At 45.3% G+C, this 27,470-nt stretch overlaps 1 protein-coding gene across 1 annotated transcript; it reads left to right on the top strand.

Annotated features, from left to right (window-relative positions):
• LOC120927341 (vomeronasal type-2 receptor 1-like) lies at positions 1–27,419 on the top strand. Its single transcript, XM_040337981.1, has 5 exons — positions 1–732; positions 5,788–6,015; positions 20,574–20,774; positions 24,314–24,437; positions 26,512–27,419. The coding sequence occupies exons 1-5, from the start codon at positions 1–3 to the stop codon at positions 27,417–27,419; spliced, it is 2,193 nt and encodes a 730-aa protein (XP_040193915.1).
• The last annotated feature ends 51 nt before the right edge of the window (positions 27,420–27,470 follow it).

The raw sequence follows: 27,470 nt of genomic DNA, 5'->3' as shown, positions 1-27,470 counted from the left end.
ATGTATCCAAACTTTTTCCGGACAGTTCCGGATGATGAGATGCAATATGTGGCCATAGCAAAGTTACTGGAAAGGTTGAAGTGGAACTGGGTCGGGATCCTTACATCTGATGATGAATACGGAGAGAGGGAGATCCGACATCTCAGCAAACATTTATCTAATCATGGAATTTGTATTGAATTCAAGATTCTGGTGTCTAAAGAGAATTATAATAAAATTCCTCCCGAGCTGCAGACCTCAACTACGGAAGTTCTTATTATTTGTGGCTCATTTAGTCTGACTTATTACAAGTTTTTGGATAATAATGTCCCTTATTACATGAAGAAAACATTTATTATACCAGATTCTTGGTCAATGAGTGAAATGTTTTTTATTCTCAGTAACTGCAGCTTGGTTTTCACGTACCCCCATCTCTACATAAAGGGATTGCTGGAATATCTTTATAGTATTAATCCATCCAGCCGCCCAAATGACCCCCTGATAGAGGATATTCTCATAACTGAATGTAGATGCTTTTCAAAAAACCAAATAAAAAATTTCCTCATTCCAATCACATTTAGATGTCCTCTTAGGGACTGCAGTTTGGAGACATTTCCACTTGATTTATATTATCCTGATGAGAAAACATCCTATAGAGTGTATATCTCAGTCTACATTTTGGCTCAAGCATTACATGACATGGATTTATCTTTTAAAAAATCTGAAATAAATCCACACACACTAAAGTATAAGGTGAGAGCGTCCAATGAAAGTTTACTCGTATGTTTATATACTCGGTCAGTTCAGTACTGGAACTCAATGTGCCCAGACTAGGGATGAGCCGAACACCCACCCCATTCGATTCGCACCAGAACCTTCGAACGGACCGAACATTTGCGCGAACATTTAGAACCCCATTGAAGTCTATGGGACTTGAACGTTCAAATTCAAAAGTGCTCATTTTAAAGGCTAATATGCAAGTCATTGTCGTAAAATGGGTTTGAGAACCCGGGTCTTGCCCCAGGGAACATGTATCAATGGAAAAAAAGATTTAAAAACGGTAGTTTTTTTCTGGAGCAGTGATTTTAACGATGCTTAAAGTGAAAAAAAATGATTTGAAAAATTCCTTTAAATATCGTACCTGCTGGGTGTTACTATAAGAAAAAAGTCATTTAAAGCTGCTTGCGGCTTTAATGTAATGTCTGCAATATGGATGAAAATCATTGAGAAAAATAGCATGGGTTTTCCCGCTCCCACTCCCCCCAGGTCATTACCAGCCCCTTTGTCCCTATATACTTTTAACAGCAGTATACAGGCGGTGCAAACAAGACAGGGACTGTAGGTTTGTTGTTAAGTAGAATCTGTTTGTAATTGTGAACTGGTACTTTTTTAAAGTTAAAGCTTTTTGGAAAACATAGAGAAGGGTAATCACCCCTGTAACATTTGTTTTGCTGTGTGTGTGCATCTGTTCAGAAGATTGCACCTCACTTTCTTTCCTAATAACAAATGATTTTTTGAAAATGTTTTTTTTTTTGGTGTCCCTCGGCCTCCTGACTGTGTTTTAAAGGTTCAACTTCACATCTATGTGGTGCATCAGAGTATGTGCCTTGCTGCAGAACAGCCTATTAATTTGAGAATGAACTGCCTGCCACCCCTCAATAGCACCAAAGTGCATGGCCCTTTTTTTTTTTTTCTTAATGCTGCTGCATCAAAATGCATGGTGCTTTTGTTAGCATGCATTTTTATTTTTGTGATTTGTTTTTATTTACACACATTATATATATATATATATATATATATATATATATATATATATATATATATATATATATATATATATATATATATATATATATATATATATATATACAGTACAGACCAAAAGTTTGGACACACCTTCTCATTCAAAGAGTTTTCTTTATTTTCATGACTATGAAAATTGTAGATTCACACTGAAGGCATGAAAACTATGAAGTAACACATGTGGAATTATACATAACAAAAAAGTGTGAAACAACTGAAAATAGATTTCATATTCTAGGTTCTTCAAAGTAGCCACTTTTTGCAGCAGACACATCTCTAGAACTGGTAAGAGGAGACTGTGTGAATCAGGCCTTCATGGTAGAATATCTGCTAGGAAACCACTGCTAAAGAAAGGCAACAAGCAGAAGAGACTTTTTGGGATAAAGAACACAAGGAATGGACATTAGACCAGTGGAAATCTGTGCTTTGGTCTGATGAGTCCAAACTTGAGATCTTTGGTTCCAACCCCCGTGTCTTTGTGCAATGCAGAAAAGGTGAACGGATGGACTCTACATGCCTGGTTCCCACCGTGAAGCATGGAGGAGGAGGTGTGATGGTGTGGGGGTGCTTTGCTGGTGACACTGTTGGGGATTTATTCAAAATTTAAGGCATACTGAACCAGCATGGCTACCACAGCATCTTGCAGCGGCATGCTATTCCATCCGATTTGCGTTTAGTTGGACCATCATTTATTTTTCAACAGGACAATGACCTCAAACACACCTCCAGGCTGTGTAAGGGCTATTTGACCAAGAAGGAGAGTGATGGGGTGCTGCGCCAGGTGACTACCTCTTGAAGCTCATCAAGAGAATGCCAAGAGTGTGCCAAGCAGTAATCAAAGCAAAAGGTGGCTACTTTGAAGAACCTAGAATATGAAATATATTTTCAGTTCAGTAGCGCTATACAAGTCATTCATTCAGTTGTTTCACACTTATTTGTTATGTACAATTCCACATGTGTTATTTCATAGTTGTGATGCCTTCAGTGTGAATCTACAATTTTCATAGTCATTAAAATAAAGAAAACTCTTTGAATGAGAAGGTGTGTCCAAACTTTTGGTCTGTACTGTATATTTAATGTGTGTAAATAAAATAAATAATCACAAAAATAATGCATACTAACATAAGCACCATGCATTTTGATGCAGCGTTCATTCTCAAATAAACCACTTAAGACCCGGACCAAAATGCAGCTAAAGGACCTTGCCCCTTTTTGCGATTCGGCACTGCGTCGCTTTAACTGACAATTGTGCGGTCGTGCGACGTGGCTTCCAAACAAAATTGGCATCCTATTTTTCCCACAAATAGAGATTTCTTTTGATGGTATTTGATCACCTCTGCGGTTTTTATTTTTTGCGCTATAAACAAAAATAGAGCGACAATTTTACTTTTTGCCATCATAAATATCCCCCAAAAATATATAAAAAAAAAATTCCTCAGTTATATAAGCGTTTATTGGTTGGTTTGCGCAAAATTTATAGCATTTCCAAATAGGGGATAGTTTTATTGCATTTTTATTAATAATTTATTAATTATTTTATAACATTTTTTTTTACTACTAATGGCGGCGATCAGCGATTTTTTTCGTGACTGCGACATTATGGCGGACACTTCGGACAATTTTAACACATTTTTGGTACCATTGTCATTTTCACAGCAAAAAATGCATTTGAAATGCATCGTTTATTGTGAAAATGACAATTGCAGTTTGGGAGTTAACCACAGGGGGCGCTATTGGGGTTTTGTGTGACCTCAAGTTTGTTTACAACTGTAGGGGGGTGTGGCTGTAGGTGTGACGTCATCGAGTGTGTCCCCCTATACAAGGGATCACATGATCGATGACGCCGCCACAGTTTTTGGGATATACTCGCCGTATAAAACGACCCCCTTCCTACTAGTCATGCCTCGCCTCACCTCACTGTGCCATTACATGCCTCACTGTGCCACCATTACATGCCAGACTGTGCCACCATTACATGCCTGACTGTGCCACCATTGCATGCCTCACTGTGCCACCATTAAATGCCTCACTGTGCCACCATTGCATGCCTCACTGTGCCACCATTACATGCCTCACTGTGCCACCATTGCATGCCTCACTGTGCCACCATTGCATGCCTCACTGTGCCACCATTGCATGACTCGCTGTGCCACCATTGCATGCCTCACTGTGCCACCATTGCATGCCTCACTGTGCCACCATTGCATGACTCACTGTGCCACCATTACATGCCTCACTGTGCCACCATTACATGCCAGATTGTGCCACCATTACATGCCTCAATGTGCCATCATTACATGCCTCACTGTGCCACCATTATATGCCTCACTGTGTCACCATTACATGCCAGACTGTGCCACCATTACATGCCTCACTGTGCCACCATTACATGCCTCACTGTGCCACCATTACATGCCAGACTGTGCCACCATTACATGCCTCACTGTGCCACCATTACATGCCAGACTGTGCCACCATTACATGCCTCACTGTGCCACCATTACATGCCTCTCTGTGCCACCATTATATGCCTTGACAATCCCTTACCTTATCCCTGACATGCAGAATCTCAGTTTTTCAAAAGCCGCGCCTCCTCATGCTGTTCTGTGATAGACGGAACACTCAGCCTCCCAGCAGACACTGCCCTCTCGTCCGAGACCAAGGATGACAGGGCATCCGTGATAGGCGGAACACTGAACAGAGGCTCTGCTCGGAAGCTGAGTGTTCCACCTATCACGGAATAGCATGAGGAAGAGGTGCGGCTTTTGAAAAATGGACGGCCGCATTCTGACTGAGAGTCTGCATGTTAGGTACCGGCATATAAGACGACCCCGACTTTTAGGAAGAATTTCATGTGTTAAAAAGTCGTCTTATACGCCAGAAAATACGGTACTTTTTTTCACAAATGTATCATTTTAACAAGTTCTTTCTCACACACAGCATAGGCATACCTACAATTACACCCCCAAACACATTCTATGATACCTTCTAAGCATGGGGATAGCACATTTGTAAAACATTTTCACAACCTCGATGCATAGAGGCACGCAAAGTCCAAGGAGCACCATTGGGATTTCAGGGAGCATAAATTACACATCTAATTTTCTGACTACCTATCACATTTCTTGAGACCCCGAAGTGCCAGGACAAGAGAAACACCAACAAAATCACCACATTTTGGAAAGAAAAGGCATCTTTTTTGCCACAAGTTTTTAGAAAATGATTGTTTTATACAAAATTGTACATTTAATAAAATATTTCTCACAAACAGCATGGGCATACTTAGAATTACACCCCAAAACACATTCTGCTCTCCTCCTGAGTATAACAATACCACATGTGTGAGACTTTTTCAATGTTTGCACTGATTATGTACCAGAAATGGTCAAAAACCAACCAATTGTGTCAAAAGAATTGTACTGTAATGGTCGTCGCTATACAAGTGGTCAGGAAATATAGCTTAGTGTAACATCACCTCTAGTAGTCCCCATTCCTATAAACCAAGCAAGCCTAGCCTACTGGTATGTGGCTGTCCCTAGGAATACCACTTTCACTGGCCAGGAAGTACAGGAGGCTGAAGAAAGGAAGAATACATGAGTTCATGTGGTTTCAGGAGTGCAGTTGCTGACATGGAATGGCTAGAACTTGTGTCTCATAGGAACATTTAGCCGGAGATGCAGAAAGGTCAGTTCAGGTGGCAGGGAAAGACGTGGTCAGCAAACAAGCAAAGGATTGATCCAGGCAACAAACAGAAACATGGTCAATAGAAAACACCCAATTCACTTGAATGTACTGTGATCGGCAAGTGTACAGGGGGCAAAATTCCTGCCACACCTGCGAAACAAATCATCATAGCAACAGTATGAGTACACCCCCAGCTAAAGCCAACCTCAAAAAGGGTAATCTCATCCTGGTCACTCTCTCTAAGTGAGATATAACTAGATAAACAATCGATAATCCAAAAATGCCATATACTTACATATAATATTTTCTGTAATTTTTAAGCTGTCCCGCTATGTAAAAGAAGTCCAGTACAAGGATCCGAATGGCGAGGTCATGATTTTTAATGATAAAGGAGAACTGCCCAGCCGACTGGACATTATAAATTGGATTACAAGAATTGAAAGTACAAATTCCACTGATTGGATGCTTGTGGGTGACTTTGATGGGTCCCTTTCAGAGGATCAGCAACTTACACTAGAACCAGAGCTAATATCCTGGAAAGGAGACAAGGTGAGTTACACCGGGGGAGGGGGGTGAAGCTGATTCAGAAATGATACAAAAAAAACATATTAGTATTAACCCTAAAGCAGGGGCGGATCCAGAGTCTAGTCAGCCAGAAAATAAGGTGTTGCTTACAGAACTGAGCCTTCACTAAAAATGAGCATTCACTAACCTCTGTAGCTGCAGGCCAGATACAATAAAGTAATTCATTCTCATATTTCTTGAGGCCACTGGAATCAATGGGTGATGAACTGCAAATTCTGTGCTTTGACGGTGATGTTTAAAGCGGAGTTCCACCCAAAAGTGAGTGAGTGTGTGAGTGAGTGAGTGACTTGTATAGCGCAGCAATTGCGAACTTAATCGCCTCAAGGCGCTTGGAATCCAGCGTCGTACCGGTCTTTCAGAAGAGGTGGGTCTTTAGTTTTTTCCTAAATGCCCGATGGTTTTCCTCTAAGCGGATGGTGATGGGTAGAGCATTCCAGAGCCATGGTCCTTGGACCGAGAATCTTCGTTCTCCCTTGGATTTGTAGCGGGATTTAGGAATTTGAAGAAGGTTTTGGTTGGTTGACCGGAGCACGCGCTTGGTGACGTACGGTTTTATTTTCTCGCTTAAGTATTGGGGAGCCTTCCCCTGTATACATTTGTGGGCGAGGCAGAGCGTCTTGAATGTCACCCTGTCCTGTACGGACAGGGTTAATCCACTCCTCGCCCCCTTACATGCCACATTTGGCATGTAATTTTCTTGGGGGGGGGGGGGAGTGGGGTCTTCAGGAGGAGTGGGACTTCCTTTTTTTTTTTTTCTCTTTTTTTATCACATCAGACTCAACCAAATAAAAAGGGACAGCGAGACATGCTCACAGTTAAATTGCCCATTACGTCTCTTCTATGGTTCGGCATCATATGTGGTTTATACTTCATTTATATTTTATTGTTTTTTTTGTTTTTTTTATACTCGGATTTCCTTCTTTCTTGTATATAAAGAGAAAATCATTCTTATATAAATAACCAAAATTAATTATATCCATCATTTCATCAAGGAAATTCTCGCCTCAAGTACTCCCCTTATTTCTTCCATTTGTTCCCCTCTAATCCTAACCCTCCCCTCCCCTTCCCCCATCGGTTCTGTCTGTCACCATTTACATATTAACTTCTTTATTTGTATCTATATCTCCCCTATCTGTTTCTATCATTCCCTGTACACATTTTTCTGACATTTTAAAAGCTCTCCATTTCTCCCAGACTATTCTGCATCTAGCCTCTCCTCCTAGTTCGCCTCGCCCCAAATATTCCATTTCTGCTATATAGTCTACTCGGTGTATCCACTCTTTTATAGATGGTCTCTGTGGATGTAACCAATTTTTGGGGATTAGGCCCTTTGCTGCATTTAGCAACACCGGAACCAAAGTCAGTCCGTACTGTTTTTTTTGGCCTGTCCGTTCCGTGGAACAAGCAGGTCAAGGGATTCCGAGGGATCTTTTCACCTGTTATTTCTTCTATATATTCTGGAACTTCTTCCCAGTACTCTTGAATTCTCGGGCAGTCCCACCAGACATGCATCGTCGTTCCTACTTGTTTACATTCCCTCCAGCACAACGCAGAATTATTTGGATGTATTTTACTCATTCTCTCAGGGGTCAAATGCCAGCGTACCATGCATTTATAGTTTGCCTCAATTGTGGTGATGTCAGTGGTAAAGTTGAACACTGCGCATATCATTTGTGAGCCCTCTAGCTTTTTTCCAATGTCCTGTCCCCACTTTTCTACGCATGTCAGTGTTCCCTGCGTCTCTAAGTCCATTAGTATCCCATATAATAACGCTATTCCATGGTTTAGTGGTTTTCCGATGGAACATAACTTTTCTATTGGGTTTAATGTCATATCATCTCTAATCAGCTGTGGTAAAGTGCTCACAAAATGCTTTAATTGAAAGTATTCCCATTCACTAAAAAGTTGAACCCCTTCCAGTGTTTGAAAATCCTTTCTTGGCCTTATTTTACCTTGTGTGACAATATCCCCTAATTTTTTAACACCCAGTTACTTTCCTATTTGTGTCTTGTTACCTGGTGGAAAACAATTGTGCCTGCTAATGGGATTAATGGGGAATACTGGGCCAGATCCACAAAAGAGATACGCCGACTTAACTCGATTTTTCTAAATTTACACGGCGTGTATCTTTGCGCCCGATCCTCAAAACGAGAAGCGCCTGAAATTCGGGCTTTTCCGTCCTACCTAAAAATATTACGCCGGCGCATTCTCGTGCGCAAATTACGCTAGGCACGCCGCTTTATTTGATAGGCAAAGATGCAAATGAGGGAGATAGGGCGATCCACAGAATTAAGTGTGTGCGCCGTAGATTACGCCCTGTGCGCACCTGTTAGTTTTTTGGTGGGATTTTACACATTATAAAAGCAGCCCTAATTTTACACATGCCGTCTGAATGTCTGCTGAAGCAACACCATTCAGGAAGAGCTCAGCACACAAACGTTCAGGACTGAAATCTCTCTGCCAAAATGCCAGGACCAGCAATGATACTAGCTGCATTAGTTGATATAGAGACACAAAGAAGGAGGAGGGCACAGAGGAGGAGGATGAGGGCACAGGAGAGGGTCTACCGCCCACGGCAAGATTTGTTTGGCATGCCTGCTTGTGAAGTTTACCGCACCTACAGATTTACCCGTGAGGCCATCCTGGAATTAACATCAATACTTCAGGATGATATTACCAGCCCAACCCAACGCTCCCATGCCCTGCAGCCACTCACCAAAGTACTGGCCACTTTGCATTTTCTGGCCACTGGCTCATTCCAACGCACAAGTGGAGGCGTGGCTGGGATGGCACAATCCTCCATCAGCAGGTGTGTGCACCAAGTGGTCCCTGCAATCCTGCTGCGCATGGGAAATCAGTTTCAGAAATCCACCCAGGAGGATCAGCGTTTAAAGTCAATGACCGACTTTTACAACCTTGCCAGATTTCCACGCACCATCGGGGCCATTGATTGTACCCATGTGGCACTACAACCACCCCATGATACTGAGCACATGTTCCGGAATCGTAAAGGCTGGCATTCCATTAATGTGCAAGTCATCGTTGATGCCCATGGCCTCATCTGGCATGTCTGTGCGAAATTTCCTGGATCCTGCCATGATAGTTACATTTACCGGCAGACACAGATCTCAAGAGATTTTGACCAGAACATGTATGGAGACAGCTGGCTGATTGGTGAGTGACATGTGTGTCAGGTATGTCCCCCCCATGATGCTGACATCACAAGGGGCACATGCATGACTAATATTCTCCTGTCTTTTCCCTTACAGGTGACTCTGGATATGCCTTGGGACCTCATCTAATGACCCCATTCAGGAACCCCCAAACCCCAGGAGAGCAACGCTACAACCAGGCGCACATACGAACCCGGGGAGTGGTTGAACGGACCTTTGGGCTTCTGAAGTCCCGCTTCAGATGCCTGGATAAGTCTGGGGGTACCCTGCTGTATTCCCCTGACTTTGTGTGTCAAATAATTGGGGCATGTTGCATACTCCATAACTTTGCCCTCAGAAGGGGACTGCATATTGACTTATGTAATGACCTGACCCCTGACCCAGGCAATACTATCCCAACCAACTCTACCCGGTCTGCTGAGGGCACAACAGCTAGGAGACGCCTTGCAGAAGGCATTTTTTCCCAGTAAATGTACATGATTAATGTCACAATAAGTATGTTTTTTTTCACTGTAAATGCACATGATTAATGTCACAATAAGTATGTATTTTTTCACTGTAAATGCACATCAATAAAGTCACAATGATAATGCATGAATGCACACCACTGTGGTTCCTTGCACAGACACATCACATGCACATCGAATTGGATTAGATCCAAGTCCCCCCCCCCCCCCTTGGGACTTGGGAGCAGTAACGCCACGCCACGGCTCCAATTATGTCACTGTGCATTCATACACCATTCAGGAACCTGGGATTGCCCTTCTCCCTGGTCCTGGGGATCCCTTCTCCACCAAAACTGAGGGTGACAACCTTAATTTCTTAGGAATGCCACCCCCCCACATTCACACATCATTCACACACATAAACCAAATCATAAGTACAGAAGACAAAATAAAAAAAAAAAAAAATGCATAAACAAAAAAAAACAAGTCTCCCAGCAAATTTTTTAGCGGCGGCGATTGCTACGCCTTGGCTGGGCAGGGGCACGGGCAGGGGCACGGGCACGAGCAGGGGCACGGCCACGGCCACGGCCACGGCCACGCCGTCGCGGAGAATGTCCATTGGGGGGGTGTTGAGCTGGGGAAGGAGGAGCCTCCTGGGGGGGTTGAGCTGGGGAAGGAGGAGCCTCCTGGGGGGGTTGAGCTGGGGAAGGAGGAGCCTCCTGGGGGGGTTGAGCTGGGGAAGGAGGAGCCGCCCCTGCTGGCCTGCCCTCCATGGCCCCTGCAATGCGAGTGAGACAGGCAGTGAGGGCAGCCGCATTGGCCTGGCCAGACCTTGTATTGTCCTGCACAGCCTGGGTCAGGGCACTCAGCTCATGGGCCACGCGCGTTGTGGCGGTCTGTATGTCATTCAAACATGTTATGACCGCCGTTGAGTTGGTGGCCACATCACTGAGTGCCTCCATCATTTCACCATGGCTGTGCTCCATCTGCGTCAGTTTTTCCAGAATTTTTCCAAGAATGCGGGTCTGCCGGGCATTGTCCTTCACCACACTGGCCGACAGACGCTCGCCCACAGCCACGGTCTCCTGGGTTGTCCCCCTGGCTGCCGCTGAGTCTTGCGGGCCTGGAGGAGGGGAGAGAGTGACCCTGGTGACTGGAGGCCTGTTGGGGGAGAAGTGGGAGGGGCTACCCCTGATGGTGGCCTGACTGGTGCCAGCCTCAGGGGTAGTCTCAGGGGAAGACTCAAAGGTCATCATATCAGTGGCCAGGAGGACTTCCCGGCCAATCTGCATATTTTCCTCCTCCTCCCCCTCATCATCCTCCTCCCACTCAACCTCAACCTCCTCCCCCTCAACCTCCTCATGAGTGTAGGTTTGGCCAATCCCCTCCCCTGGGGAATCCTGCCCTTCTTGGGACTCATCATCTGCCTGTCTTGGGGGTGGTGCTGCAGCCTGGCCCGATGGGCCTGCAACCTCCTGGCCTCCAACCTCCTGGCGTGGAACCTCCTGGCCTCCAACCTCCTGGCGTGGAACCTCCTGGCGTGTAACCTCCTGGCCATCTGTGGAGGACACAAAACAATCACATGTTTGAGGAACCACACACTTGGCACATCTTCCCTTCCCCCACCCACACATGCTAATCAACAGAGAATAAACCAAAAAACATACCTGTCCTCCTAGGAACATCTGACGTATAGCCAGGCAGGCCCACCACCTGCTGTGGGTGGAAACACTGGGCCACTGCCCATTCCTCCTCCGTCAGTCTGACTGGGCAGGGTCCCCCTCCTCCAGTGCCCCTGGTATGGGCGTCGATCCTTGCCATCTTAGTCCGGACGACGCTTCTCAGATCGTTTATTTTTTTCTGTATGCCAGCGGGGGTCCTAGTCTCCCCCCCCCCCGCCGCATTGATCTGGTCCGTTATCTTTTTAAGAAGCTGCCTCCTCCTGGCCGGGGTGGTGTTCTGGCTCTCAGGGCCATGCAGAAATCGCCCATATTTCACAATGCCCCGAGCAAGAATTTGCTTCTCTCCCAGGGTGAAATTAAGCTTCCTGCGTTTAGGGGGCATCTCATACACCACCCAGCAACAACAAACACACCCGACAAACAATCGACAATACACACCCAAAAACCTGACCAAAATCTATACCACAAAAAAATCAAGAAAATCTAAACACACAAGGACACAGCTAATAGTAATTCAAAAAGAAACACGCACCAACAAACAAACAAAAAACAAACACCAAAAAACAAACACCAAAAAACAAACACCAAAAAACAATCAGCAAAAACAATAACAAACAAATTAAATAAATACACTTCTCAAACACAAACAACAACTAGACTCTCCAACTCCTCAAACACTTTTCTCACAAACACAACTTACCAACACACAAACAAACAGAGCAGAAGCAAATTGCTCATGGAAGGGGAACAATGGGATATACTTTAGCAAGGGAAGTGTGTGTGTGTGGTGCTTTTTAGACACAGGGCGATCCTCAAACTAAGTACACTTGGCCTTTTACCTATCTCACTGATTGCGCCGAGATAAGTTCTGCACATGCCCAGTGAGGTCCCGATTCGTGCGCGCATGCGCAGTAGGGCCGGCGCCTCATTTGCATGGGGTCACGGCTCATTACAATGAAGCACGCCCACTTCCTTCCCACTTGCAAAAACCCCGCCTTACGCCTCTGAATTTAAGTTACGCTGGCGCACATTTAGACGCAAATGCGCTGTGGATACGGCACTTACGACACCAACTTAGGGCAACGTAACTTAAATCACATAAGTTAGGACAAACTAAATTTGCACCGCTGGCTGAGGATCTGGCCCTATATTCCCATTTTTCCCGCCTATAAAGTGTATCCCATATTCTAAATACATTCTTCATTATACTCTGTGGCCCAGATTCTCGTAGATTAGTGTAAAACTGGGCGGGCGTAACATATCTGATTTACGTTCCGCCACCGCAAGTTTTACAGGCAAATGCTTTATTTTCAAAGAACTTGCCTGTAAAGTTGCGGCGGCGTAGTGTAAATCACCCGGCGCAAGCCCGCCTAATTCGAATTAGCCGAGTAAGGGGCGTGGAGCATTTAAATTAAGCACGTTGCCGCGCCGAACGTACTGCGCATGTGCCGTCCGAAGAATATCCCAGGGTGCATTGCTCCAAATGATGTCACAAGGACGTCATTGGTTTCGACGAAAACGTAAATGGCGTCCAGCCCCATGAAGCCGAAAGCTGTCACGGCCAGGTGCCCACAGTTGCAATGGAGGTGCCGGCGGTGAAGGGGGGGACCGGAACAAAGCTCCCAGCAGTACGTCTCTGGACCGAGGAACAGGTAAGTGTATGTTTATAAAAAGCCAGCAGCTACACTTTTTGTAGCTGCTGACTTTTAATAAACATAAAAAAAAGCCTGGAACACCCCTTTAAGTAGTAGATTGCTCCACAGTACCCAAAGCTAAGGAGGTAATTGAGGGCTTGATTAGAGACTTTTTACAAAATAATGAGAATATGATAAATAAAGAATATGCCAATAATGCTTATATGTTTTAATTCACCCGCGATCTGCCTCACCCTGACCTCAGGCAGGTGCAGCCAGGTCGACAGACAGCTCTTCAGATGTGCTCTGCTTTAATCCTGGCAGACTGGCTGGCACAGTTTCCTACCCTCCTGCCACACTGGAGAAGATGGAGGGAGGAGGTGGGCGGAGCCAACATTAACTAGGCGGGGAGAGGAAAGAAGTTAAATCCTCCTTTGTTCTAAATGCTGGGGCCTCGCTCTCCTCATTGGTGGGGTATTTGGTTTCAGAGTAGATAAGACTCTTAAACCAGTGTGAAGGCATTGTTGAATACTTAGGGGTTGTCATCCATGTTGGATGAAATGTTCCAGGGTAGTCCAACTAGAGGGGACTGATTTTCAGCACTCTCTGGATTGATAAGTTCTTATTAGGCTTATAAAGGTGGTCTGTTGCAGAGTAGATAAGAAAAAGGGCTAAAGTGGTGAAGATTTCTGGAGGTATGATGGTAGGAGGAATAGGGGCTTAAAGATACGGAGAGTGAGAAACTAATAAGATTATGGCCAGAGAGTGGAAAATGGAAGTGTCATGGAGTGCAGAAGTGTCTATTGCATTAGGCCAAAGGTTAGTTTGAGGAGCTGGGATGGGGAGTAAACATTATTAGTGAATTTAACCACTTCCATACTAGGCCCAGTGAGAATGATCAATTGGTGGAACAGCCGCTATGATCATTCTTATGGTGTAGGGAATCGCCGGCTGAAAATGCCGATATCTGAATGATGCCTATAGCTGCTCCCATCATTCAGAGAAGACGTTGCTGGATCTGGCAGCAGAGGAGGTAATATGAAGCGGTGCAGCAGGACGCTCTCACCTTAGTCTGGTTACCTCAGGGACAGAGAGAGCTGGACGCTCTCAAACGAGTCGGCTCTCCCCAGGGACAGATCAGCCAGGCAGGGTCCTCCCAGCTCTCTGCTGCAGCACTCGGTTACAGCACCTGGAACGTTGCATTATCTCCTCTACCCTTTGGTTCTTCCCTCTTCCTCCGCCGCTGCCTCCTCCCGCAGGCCTCCCCGCCTGGCACCCTTACAGGTAAGGCCTGCTTTTTTTCACCTCCACCCTCCTGCCTTGGGACAGTCCACGGCTGTCCTTTTCAGGATAAGCCACAGCGGCGGCCCAACAGGACGGAGCAATGGCCTTGAGTAATCTGCCTGACCGGGACTCCTCCACACCCCCCAGCCGTGCCCGCAGCAGCACCCACTGCAGCTCCACGTCTCTCCCCGCCACCACAACTCCCGGCCCGGATAACACTCAGTAATAGTACAGCGGCGGTCGCAGCTAGGAAAGTCCCCTGGCTTCAGCCGGGGCCTATCGGCGCGCCGCGTGTACACTAGGGAAACCCCCCTTTTAAACAGCCTAAAACCCACCAATCCCCCACAAAGACCTCCACCATCCCACCGGTGCCCCAGGAGGATTTCCACCACCTCACCTAGCCCCCCCAGAACCTCAGCCACCGGCTCAGGCCTAGTTCCCACTCAGTGGCCATCTTGCTACTCCCTAAACTTACAGTGACACCCTTCCCAATCACCTTCACTCACCCTCCTCAGCCCTATCACTGGGTTTTTCTCCGGTCTCACTCCCGAATTTAGGGGTGCGTATACTCCAAAGCTCCCCTCTCCATTTGCTCTTCAACTATAAATCTAGGGACGTCCACCATTTCACCACTTGATCCAGGCTTTGCTCGATCGCCCTTGAGGGATCAGGAAGGATTTTTTTTCCCTATCGCCGCAGAATGGCACAGCAAGGCCAGGGTTTTTTCGCCTTCCTCTGGATCAACGGTGAGGGAAGGTTTTAGCGAGTGAAGCCCCACTTGGAAATCTTCCTCCCATCAAATAACCCCCCGATCAATACTATCTTCCCCGCGTTTCTGCGACTATGGCTAATCGGAGGTATACCGCAGAAACTATCCGGGATTTAAAACCTTTCGCCTCTATATTACCAGAGGTCACCAAAAAAGCTCTAGCGAGAATGCTAATGTTAAGAATCGATCGAAAATTGACAGTCAAACAATATACCCATTCACCCCAGCCCAAGCGCATATCATGCGCTTTGCTCAACACAAGATCGGCAGTGAAACACCGATTAGAAATCCATGATTTCATCCTACAATACGACTTAGACTGTCACTTTATCACAGAAAGCTGGCTCACACCTGACTGCAACACCATTCTAGGAGAATTGGTGCCAGCAAATTACCACTTTCAAATGCAAAACAGAGTGGGACAAAGAGGGGAAGGCCTGGCGGTGATCCACAAGACTCACCTCTCGATCACCAAACCAGTCCTTCAGAACTTGCTTCCATTCATGGAAACCCTCACCCTGCAACTACAAATAAATCCCCAAGACATGGTCCATATTCTACTCTGCTATAGACCCCCCGGTCCAAAAACTCACCTTCTCACGTCATTGATGGAGTTCATCTCCACCTATACCATAAGCATCAAACACCTCCTGATGCTTGGGGATTTCAACCTTTGGGCCAACTCCTCACTGGACCCCGACGCCTGCATTGACCATTTGGAAGGATTAGGTCTGCAGCAACTAGTACATGGGCCAACTCATACTTCCGGTCATACGCTCAATCTCATTTTCCAACAGGATGTGGAAATCGACGTCCTGGAAAATGAGCCCGCAACCATGGACAGATCATCACGCTATTAAATTCACAATTATTAAAAACGCCCCCTCAAAAAAACGATAAAACCAGTGACAACTCACTGGACTAGATCTTAGAAGAAGCTCCACTCAGAACTCTTCAAAACTACATTAGGGAACAAAATAAAAACAATCCAACAACACCAAATGGCCACAGAAACACTCCACACCATCAACAAGGCTCTACTACAGTCAGCCGACTTAGTAGCACCAAAACGCAAAACATGCATCCGGAAAAACAACTCCAGCTGGTTTAACGACCAGCTGGCGTTGCTAAAGCAAGAGCGCAGAAGAGCAGAAGCTGCTTGGAAAAGAAGCTCTTCAGATGTAAATCACACCACTTATAAGATAATAACCAAGAAATACCACAAAGAAATCTTCATGACCAAAAAAAATCACATCTCCAACATCATCGCAAATGCCCTAAACCGCCCCGCAAACTTTTTAAACTGGTCACTCAGACTATGAACCCAGCTTGTTTAGAGGCCCCCAATTCCAATTCCCAAGAATCTTGCAACAAATTATCGGATTATTTCATTAACAAAATTGAAAAAATCTGTGTAAGTATTCAGCAAAACAGAACCGTCATCAACCCCTCCCCAAAGCTCAAACCAAACACCCACATAAAACCATCCCAATCAACTAATTTCTCTCTAAAACCCATTTCCATCGAAGCCACTAAAAATATCATTGGTACCCTGCGAAATAGCACAGCACCAAATGATATCATCCCCACCAAACTGCTGAAAGAATGTGCGCAGCTCTTAAACCAATCATTCAAAGAGGGCACGGTGCCCACCTTGCTGAAACAAGGTATAATAAAACCAATTCTAAAAAAAAACACCCTCGACAACAAAGATCCAAACAACCGTCGACCCATAACAGGTCTAAATGTCTTCTCCAAGGTAATGGAGAAAGAAGTTGTACAACAACTACAACAGCATTTAGACACTCATAAATTACTCGATCCATTTCAATCGGGTTTCCGTCCTGGTCACGGAACAGAAACAGCGCTACTTAAAATATGGGATGACGCCCTCGAGGCAGCAGACGAAGGAGAATCTTGTCTTCTGGTACTGTTGGACATAATCGCTGCTTTTGACACGGTAGACCATGAATTATTACTGACTCAGCTAGCTGAAGTAGCCAGAGTCGGGGAATCCGATTTAGCTTGGTTCTCCTCCTTCTTGGAAAACCGAACTCAAACAGTAAAACTGGGGTCTTTCACCTCAGAAAATCGGACGGTATCATGTGGAGTCCCTCAGGGATCCCCTTTGTCGCCGGTTATCTTCAATATCTATCTTCGCCCTCTTTTTGAAATCATCAGTAACCAGAAGTTACTGTACCACTCTTATGCAGATGACACACAACTGTATTTTCGCATCTGCAACAAAAAGGATCATTATCTCAGGCTAGAGAAATGCCTTTCTCTGATAGAAAACTGGATGACAAAGAGTTATCTTAAACTCAATGGCTCGAAAACAGAACTTCTCCTGTTTCACGCCAACCGGAAAAATCATCCGACGTCAACATGGACACCCCCTCCCATTCTGGGTAAAACTATTACCCCTAGCACCAAAGTCAAAAGCCTCTGAGTCATTTTTGACACCAACATGACAATGGATGCACAAATAGGGTCAGTAGTCAGCGGATCGCACCATCTGCTGCGCCTACTACGTAGACTCACCCCCTTTATCCCGAAAGAAAACATTGCAGTCGTTGGTGGGAACTATCATTAATTCCAGACTTGACTATGCAAATGCCCTCTACCTCCCCAAATACCAAATCACTCGTCTGCAAGTCGTTCAAAATATGGCCGCTCGATTAGTGACCGGCAAAAAAACATGGGAATCAATCTCACCTTCACTGAGATCCCTTTGTTGGTTGTCGGTAAAAGACAGAATCACTTTCAAGGCACTCTGTCTGATGCATAAGTGTATTCAAGGAAACGCCCCCCAATATCTATGCGATAAAATAAAAGCTCACAACCCCAATCGCATTCTGCGATCCACCAATCAAAACCTTGTCCAGATACCCAAAGCCAGATACAAGTCCAAAGGAGATCGAAGGTTTGCAGTCCAGGGACCGCGACTGTGGAACGCCCTACCAACCACAATTCGATGGGAGTTGTACCACTTGGCCTTCAGGAGAAAGATTAAAACCCATCTCTTCTGAGGTCAAGGGGTTTCACTCACGGAAAGGATACAGCGCCCAGAGGCGATTCAGTTCGCATGTGTTGCGCTATATACGTTTTTCACTCACTCACTCACTCACTCACTCAGATATACCACCACAAGAAGCCGAGGACGTTATAAAATGGCCAGCAGTTGACAAGAGGTTAAGGAGAGATGTCTCTCTTCTCAAGCAGGAAAGGCTGAGATAAAAAAAAAAAGATCTTAACATCGCATCCAGGCCTCCGAACATCATAGAGACTGCCGGGGACCATCTGGTCACTGGTAATCTCTGTGGTGAACGTCCTCCTCTGGTGGATTCCTTCTCCAGCTTACAGAATACACAGGTGAGCCAGTAGGACGTCCTGTAAAAACGATCAGGCGGCTGAACTGCTGCTATAAGTGTTCTTATGGATAAGGGAATCGCCAGCTGAAAAAGATGATATCTGAATTATGCCTGCAGCTGCACCCATCATTCAGATGGGTCCAGGACTTTGACGGCCTTGGGCAGGAAGCGGTTAACCACTTGCCACCCGCCCTATTACAAAAAGACGGCGGCAAAGTGGTTTCAGTATCCTGACCCAATGTCATATGACGTCTTCGGGAAATTGAGCCGATGTGCGCCCCCAGGGGCACGCATTGCAGCGATCGTTGTTGTGGTGTATCAGTCTGACACCCCGCAACACCGATCTAGGTAAAGAGTCTCTGACGGAGACTCTTTACCACATGATCAGCCATGTCCAATCATGGCTGATCACAATGTAAACAAGAAGAGCCAGGGGATCGGATTTTCCTCACTCGTGTCTGTCAGACACGAGTAGAGGAGAGCCGATCAGCTGCTCCTCTGACAGGGGGGTCTGTGCTGATCGATTATCAGTGCAGCCCCCCGAGAATGCTCACACTAGACCACCAGGGATGCCACCCTAGACCACCATGGATGCCAATCAGTGCCCACAATGGATGCGAATCGGTGCCCACCATGGATGCCAATTAGTGCCCACAATGGGGATCACTGATTGGCAGGCATTATTGTTTGGCACTGATTGGCATCCATCAGTACAATATATTACAGTATATCCGTGCCATCTATCAGTGCCCATTCATGCCCATCCATGCCACCTATCAGTGCCCATCCATGCCGCCTATCCGGGCCCATCCGTGTTGCCTATCCATGCCCATCCATGCCGCCTATCTGTGCCCATCTGTGCCGCCTATAAGTGCTCATCTGTGCTGCATATCAGTGCCACCTATCAGTGCCGCCTATCAGTGCCCCATCAGTGCTGCATATTAGTGCCCATCATCAGTGCCCATCAATTCCACCTCATCAGTGCCACCTCATTGGTGCCAATCAGTGCCGCCTTATCAGTGCCCATCCGTGCAGCCCCAGCAGTGCTCATCAGTTAAGGAGAAAACGTACTTGTTTACAAGGTTTTGTAACGGAAACAAAAAAAAACGTTTGTTATTCAAAATTTTCGGGCTTTTTAAAAAAAATGCCAGAAAATAAAAATCCCAGAGATGATCAAATACCACCAAAAGAAAGTTCTATTTGTAGGAACAAAATGATAAAAATTTAGTTTGGGTACAGTGTAGCATGACCGCGCAATTGTCATTCAAAGTGCAACAGCGCTGAAAGCTGAAAATTGGTCTGGGTAGGAAGGTTTATAAGTGCCCAATATGGAAGTGGTAAAAGTCATCAAGAATGATATTGGGCATTTCAAAGGAAATAAAATAGGATAGCCGGCCAGAGAACTCATGAAGGAAGAGTGACACTAGTCCCAGAGGAAGATAAATCACAGCGAAAAAGAACCTGAGGAGAGGGATAGAGAGGGAGGTGCAGGAAGGGCTTTAAAAGTGCTTTATGGGGAGAGAATCTGAAGGTCATTGAAGCCATATTAGTGCACAACGTTCACATTTTTAGGATAATCAATTTTCTAAGCAGTTCAGGAAAGCAGTGGAAAAGTCACAAAGATGAGAATGGTCATAAAACTGTTTGTATGTATTATTAAATGTGTCCCTTTAGGAACCAAAACATCAGGTATGCTATGCAAAATCATTTTAAATAACAGAATCAGTGGCGTCACTATGGTGGGTGTCACCTGGTACAGTAAAACACGGTGTCACCCCCCCCCCCGAATTCCAATTCCAAATTTTGAGGGGGGGTGGGCGTGTTTGTGGATGAAATATCAAGGGTCTGAGTCTTCACATGCTTTCTCTGTAGGCAGGAGACAGAGGCTCCTGTTCATTCATAAACTGAACCGTATTAAACAACGTCATAAATGGACACAGGAGCGAACCGCACCGATCACTCACTGTGTTCATTTAAGATAAAAAAGGGGTCGTTAGGTAGAGAATTCAAGGTTGCCGCTTTTGCGGATTACATTCTGCTTTCCTTGCTAATCCCCAGAATCTCCCTACCCAATTTATTAAAAGACATAAGTCAGTTTGGAGAACTTTTGAACCTAAAGAACTACTCAAAGTCACATGCTTTGAACGTTTTTCTACCCCCCAGGAAGTGGCACACTTCCAGGATTCCTTCCCATTTCAGTGGAAGGAGGTGGCTATTACCTACCTTGGCATTCAGATTACTAGGAAGATGACGGACCTCTACAATCTGAACTTCTTAAAAGCTCTCTCAAAAGCTCAAAGTGACCTGAAAGACTGGGCCAATCTGAACACATCCTGGTTCGGCCGTGCGGCCTTAATCAAGATGGTAGTTCTTCCTCGCCTGCTATATTTGATGCAGTCGATCCCAATCCATCTCCCCCTCCTTCTTTGCGACTTACAGGAAAGCATGCACAATCTTTCTATGGAAAAACAAACCTCCCCGCATAAAAAAATTCACGCCTTACTCTTCCCAAGGCTCTGGGTGGCATCGGTCTACCAGACCTCCACAAATGTTACCTTGCCTGCCACCTGACTAGAGTGGCAGACTGGAAGATACATTACCTGGGGAAAGCCTGGGGAAAGCCTGGGGAAAGCCTGGGGAAAGCCTGGGTCTCTTTAGAAAGACACTTTACTCATACACCCACACACATACTCCCATGGCTTCCTTCCCATCAATGGCCCCAATCACTTAAATCGCATCCATTGATATATCCTTCCCTAGCGGCCTTTAACCCTCCTGGCGGTGTTCCCGAGTCTGACTCGGGATTAGATTTCTGTGCTGCGATCGGTAACCCCGAGTCAGACTCTGGCTCGCCTCGCAGCATCCACAGACAGTGTTTACTTACCTTGTTCCTGGATCCAGTGATGCCACCGCGATGTGTGAGCGAGCGGCTGCTCGCTCGATTCACACAGCATCCTCCTGTGCCGCCGATCTCCGTTCCCTGCGACGTTACGACGCACGGGAGCGGAGAACGGCGCCAAATTCAAAAACGTAAACAAACACAATACACACAGTATACTGTAATCTTATAGATTACAGTACTGTATGTAAAAAATACACACCCCCCTTGTCCCTAGTGGTCTGTCCAGTGTCCTACATGTACTTTTATATAATAAAAATGGTTCTTTCTGCCTGTAAACTGTAGATTGTCCATAGCAACCAAAAGTGTCTTTTTATGTCAAAAATGGTTTTAGAGCAGCTAGAAAACAGCGATAATAAATTATAATCACTTGCAGAATTGTGCGATAGCGATTTGTGGGGAAATCCGTCATAAAAAAGTAATGACAGCGACAATTCTGCAATTGAGCAAATTTCAGTGATTTTGAGTTGATTACATTATTGAATAATTTTTATTAGAATTATATTATTATTTGTTATAATTATTTATAATTATTTATTATATTATAATTTATAATTTTGTTTTTTAAAAAAATGCCATACCCGGGATGCCTACTAGACTCTTGTTTGGTCAGATTTAAGTGAGTTATTCCTAAGAATTACAGGCCTACAATATAAAACGCCAAATTTCCTTGCAAATAATGGTACCGCTTTCAGCATCTTTTTTCTGAAAGAATCATACCGCCAGGGAGGTTAATAAAGCAGTGTCTCATCATAAACTTTTCTCACACCTAGGACCACTGACTAGAGTTGAGCGGACACCTGGATGTTCGGGTTTTAAAAAAAAAGAACCCAAACCCGAACCCGAACTCCGAACTCCGAACCCCATTGTAGTCAATGGGACATGGAGTTTTAGAAAAAAAAATGTGCGGAGGTCCCCGCAAATTCAATAACCAGACCCTTTAGGTCTGGTATGGATATTCAGGGGAACCCCACCGTCAATTTAAAACAAAAATGACGTGCGGTTCCCCCTAAATATCCATAACCAGACCCGTTATCCGAGCACGTTGACCTGGCCGGCCGCAGAAAAGAGGGGGGGACAGAGTGTGCCCCCCCTCTCCTGAACCGCACCAGGCCACATGCCCTCAACATGGGGAGGATGTCCCCATGTTGATGGGGACAAGGGTCTCATCCCCACAACCCTTGCCCGGTGGTTGCGGGGGTATGCGGGCGGGAGGCTTATCAGAATCTGGAAGACACCTTTAACAAAAGGGACCCCCAGATCCTGACCCCCCCCCTGTGTGAAATGGTAATGGGGTACCTCTACCATTTCACAAAGGAAGTGTAAAGTCTTGTAAAAAAACACACTGACACCAAAGAATAAAGTCCTTTATTAAAAAAAAAACTCCTGCGGTGAGAAATACACTCGTTCCCGCCTTCCTGCGTTGTCCTGATCCTGCGACGGCTGCGGGTGATCTCCCGCGATGAGAAGATCCTGCGTCGGGTGATCTCCGCTCCAGCACTGATAAGATCCATCCGGGGCAGCAGCATCTCCGACCTCCTCTCAGCGCTGGACACAGCCCAGCGAATGACGCGCTGCAGCTGTGACATTTCTTATATAGAGGAGGCAGGGCCACCCGTCACGTGACCCTGCCCCCTCTGACGTACCCTCTGCTACATCACTGGGGAAGCCCAGGAAGAGGGAAGCCGGGCTTACCCAGTGACGTAGCAGAGAGACCCTTGTCCCCATCAACATGGGGACATCCTCCCCATGTTGAGGGCATGTGGCCTAGTGCGGTTCAGGAGAGGGGGGGGGGCGCACTCTGTCCCCCCCTCTTTTCTGCGGCCGGCCAGCTCAACGTGCTCGGATAACGGGTCTGGTTATGGATATTTAGGGGGAACCGCACGTCATTTTTTTTTTAAATTGACGGTGGGGTTCCCCTGAATATCCATACTAGACCTAAAGGGTCTGGTTATTGAATTTGCAGGGACCTCCGCGCATTTTTTTTCCCAAACTCCGATCCCGGACCCAAACTTTTTTCAATTATTCGGGTTCGGGTCCGGGTTCGGGAAAAACCCAAAGTCCGTACCGAACCCAAACTTTACAGTTCGGGTTCGCTCAACCCTACCGCTGACGCCTTTGAGAGGAAATCCAGACTTTCCTCCGGGGGGGTGGCCCCCCATCCCCCCACTATTTCATTTTCCCTTTCTATCCCTCTCAGACCTTCCTGACCCCCTACCCCATCCCTGGAAGTTTTCCACATACCGACAGTGTACCCGCCTCCAACTAGTCGTCCCAACTTAACCACCTGTCCCCTCAGGTCTTCAATATACGTCTTGTTTTTCTACCCATTTTCCCTGTCACATCTAGGCCTGTAGTGGAGGACCTACGCTATATCCCTTTAAGCGGGATAGTCTCTGTGATATATGAGACGACCTTACATCGAGAAAATGATATGTCGGATGTCCTTTTATATCCTATAATATGTACCGATTTCTATGTATGTACTAGTTCCCACCTATCCTGTTTCTTATAACTCTTAATGTAATGTTTTACCTGATTGCACCAAGTGTTCTGGGTTTGTCATTGAAGCCCATTATATTTTTTGTTCTGAACATGTCTAACCTGACAAACGTCTGTAAATGTAATATTGATTTTGCCTTAATAAAACCTTTTTTGTGGAAAACATGGGGGGCGGACACACAGGGGGAATCAGATGTGGGCAGCACAGGAAGGGGGATTGGTGCAGATGAACTCTCCTTCCAGCAGCTGAAATCCTTCAGGAGGGAGAGGGGGAGAAACTGTCTTTCAGCTGCTGGAGGGAGACACAGTGCATTGTTCTGTAATTGTCCTTCCATCCTGATGCACCAATCCCCCTACTGTCTTTCTCCTCCCTGTGTGCCCGGTGGTACCCCCCTATCGGTGGCCCTTTTGTCCCCCAGGTGCAGTTTGCACACCCTCATAGTGATGCCACTGACCAGAAGCTTGGCTCCTGAATATTTCATATACTTCTATGTTATCTTAGGTCCCAAGAGGTCGATGCTCCGAGGAATGTCTTCCAGGGTTCAGAAAATCCATAAGAGAAGGATATCACCCATGTTGTTATAATTGTGCTCCGTGTTCAGAAGGAGAAATATCAAACCAATCTGGCAAGCTTTATGTTTCTTTACATATAAAATCATATATTGGATTAGAAAATTTAAACTTTTAAAGTCATTTAAAGGGATTCTGTAACCACTTTACACTTTGCAGGCTGAACATCTCCCTAAATTGTATGAAAATCATGATTACTGGTGAAGCCTTTCTGTTGTTGTTTTGGCAAAGATTGCTGCACTTTTCTTCTACCTCTCAGTGTTCGAGGCTTTCTCAAGCAAGCATCGGGAATCAGTTTCCTCCTACTGTCTGTCTGAGAAAGTCTCCAACACTTTTGCACTTATATAAAATAAATGGTCTGGAAAATTATTGGAAAATAATTACACTGAAGAGACCAAAATTGGTAAAATAAGGGAATTTCATTGTTACATACATGTTAAGATTACAGATAGACTGTGTCATGGCCATCAATGAGGCTGAAGGTTCTTTAATAGTGATGGACGAACATCTGACGGGGCGGTTCGCAAACTCTAACCGCAAACTTTCTCAAATGTTCGTGAACCTCAAGTTCGCGGCGGGCCCCAGTACTTTAATGGCAGGCGGACATTAAAAACCTGCAGGTCATATTTGCAGCCACAAAATACTTACTAGCTGTGCACAAATAGTCCCACAACATGGACACTGACCTACCAGAAATATTAAGCGAAAAACCGGATACAGAAGTAAGTGTCGGCCATTACAGGCCCCAAAAATTACCCGACAGGCGTTCACCTGACAGCAAACAACTTTATGTTCTGTGGCTGGTGGAACACTAGGCATTCACCGGATACAGAAATAAGTGCCGCCTATTACAGGCCCCAAAAATTAGCCCAAGGAAAAGATTTTTTTCAGGAAATTTTGTCAATGTGTGTAGCAGAGGTAACGCAGCGAAAAAGGCACAAATTCTGCAGTACCCAAATACATTATTATGAAAGTATATTTTTATATAACACCCCCCATTCAATCTGTTGTTTTGGGGGGCCACTGGTTTATCCCACCAGTTATGAAACTTTTTTTTTTCAGGAAATTTTGTCACTGTGTGTAGCAGAGGTAACGCAGCGAAAAAGGCAAAAATTCTGCAGTACCCAGTCACAATGCTGCACAATACAAATGTGCTATAATATGCTTTCTATATTAGAACGTATATTATAAGTGTGTTACACCCCTATATACTGCAGACCAAACAATAGTACACCTATACCAGTCCTTAAAAGGACTTTTGTGGACCTGTTTGCTAACGATTTGTGTCATTAGTACTACAGTCTGTCCCTGCTCCGCACACAGCAACCTCTCCCTACACTGACAAAAAGTATATTGTAAGTGTATTACACCCCTATATACCGCACACCAAACACTATTACACCTATACCAGTCCTTAAAAGGACTTTTGTGGACCTGTTTGCTAACGATTTGTGTCATTAGTACTACAGCCTGTCCCTGCCCCACACAGCACAGCAACCTCTCCCTACACTAACAAACAGAAGAATGTAAAATGGCCACCAGATCAGGTCTATTTATACGGTAGGGGGTATGTCCATGGGCTGAAATGTCTCAATTGGCTGTCCTGTACCACCTGATGGATGTGTCATGGGTCATAGTTCTTCTCAATGTAAAATGGCGGACCACCACGAATATCGCCAGATGTCTGCCTATTCGGCGGACCGCGAACGAGCAGAGTTCGCCGCGAAGAGACCGCTGGGCGAACCGCCAGGCCATCTTTATTCTTTAATTATCAGTGAGTGAGTGAGTGAGTGAGTAACTTGTATAGCGCAGCACATGCGAACTTAATCACCTCAAGGCGCTTGACATCCAGAGTTGTACAGATCTTTCAGAAGAGGTGGGTCTTTAGCTTTTTCCTGAATGTAGAGCTTCATAACACTTTGTTTATGACTAAAGCTTTCTTGAGATATTCAAAATATTCTGTATATTGTTCCAACATTTTTTTTTTGTATGGCTTTTAATTCCGATTTTATAATTCATCTTATCTCTAAAAAACTTTGAGGTAAATTAAGGAAATTACTAAAAATGTTAAATAGTTGCATTCTTGGTATACCGTGATTAATGTTATTTTCACTTCTTTTTACTCTACAGACAGTGAACTCTGCAAGAAGTGTCCTGAAAATGAATGGCCTAACAAAGCTAAAACTATTTGTATTGACAAGGTCAATGAGTATTTATCATACGAAGAGGACATTCTAGTTTTATTTTTTTCTGTAGCTTCAGTCCTGCTTGCTATGACATCTCTCCTTATACTTGGACTATTTGTTTGGTTTCGGAGCACTCCCATAGTCAGAGCCAATAACCGGAACCTCAGCTTCATTCTGCTCCTCTCCCTCATACTGAGCTTCCTTTCTGTATTCCTGTTCCTTGGCCGTCCTGTGGATATTACCTGTATGCTGCAACAAGTCACTTTTGGAGTTCCCTTCACCATCTCAGCATCTTCTATTCTCGCCAAAACCATCATGGTCTTCATTGCTTTTAAAGCCACCAGACCTGGAAGCTCTTGTAGAAAATGGGTGGGAGTCAAACTCCCCAATACAGTCATGTTATTCTGCTCATCCATTCAGGTTATGAATTGCATTCTTTGGTTGTCCATCTCTCCACCATTTCAGGAGTATGACATGGACTCCTATCCTGGGAAGATCATCATTCAGTGTAATGAAGGGTCAGTTATCGGCTTCTACTCTATGTTAGGTTATATGGGGTTTCTGGCAGCTGTGAGTTTTGTTCTGGCTTTCATGGTGAGGACATTACCGGACAGTTTTAATGAGGCCAAGTACATCACCTTCAGCATGCTGGTGTTCTGCAGTGTCTGGATTGCCATGATCCCGGCCTATCTGAGCACCAGAGGGAAATACATGGTGGCTGTGGAGATATTCGCCATACTGACCTCCAGTGCTGGAATATTATTGTGTATGTTTTCTCCAAAACTCTACATTTTACTTTTCAAACCTGAACTGAACACAAGAGGGACAATGCTGGCGAAGAGAATGTTGTAAATGTAACACATCGATTCAATGTATAATGCTATAGACCAGATTAAACAAGTT

Source organism: Rana temporaria, chromosome 1 (assembly GCF_905171775.1).
Source record: "Rana temporaria chromosome 1, aRanTem1.1, whole genome shotgun sequence".
Lineage (NCBI taxonomy): Eukaryota > Metazoa > Chordata > Amphibia > Anura > Ranidae > Rana > Rana temporaria.
Note: the sequence above shows the minus strand (reverse complement) of the source record. Positions and strands in the feature narration are given on the sequence as shown.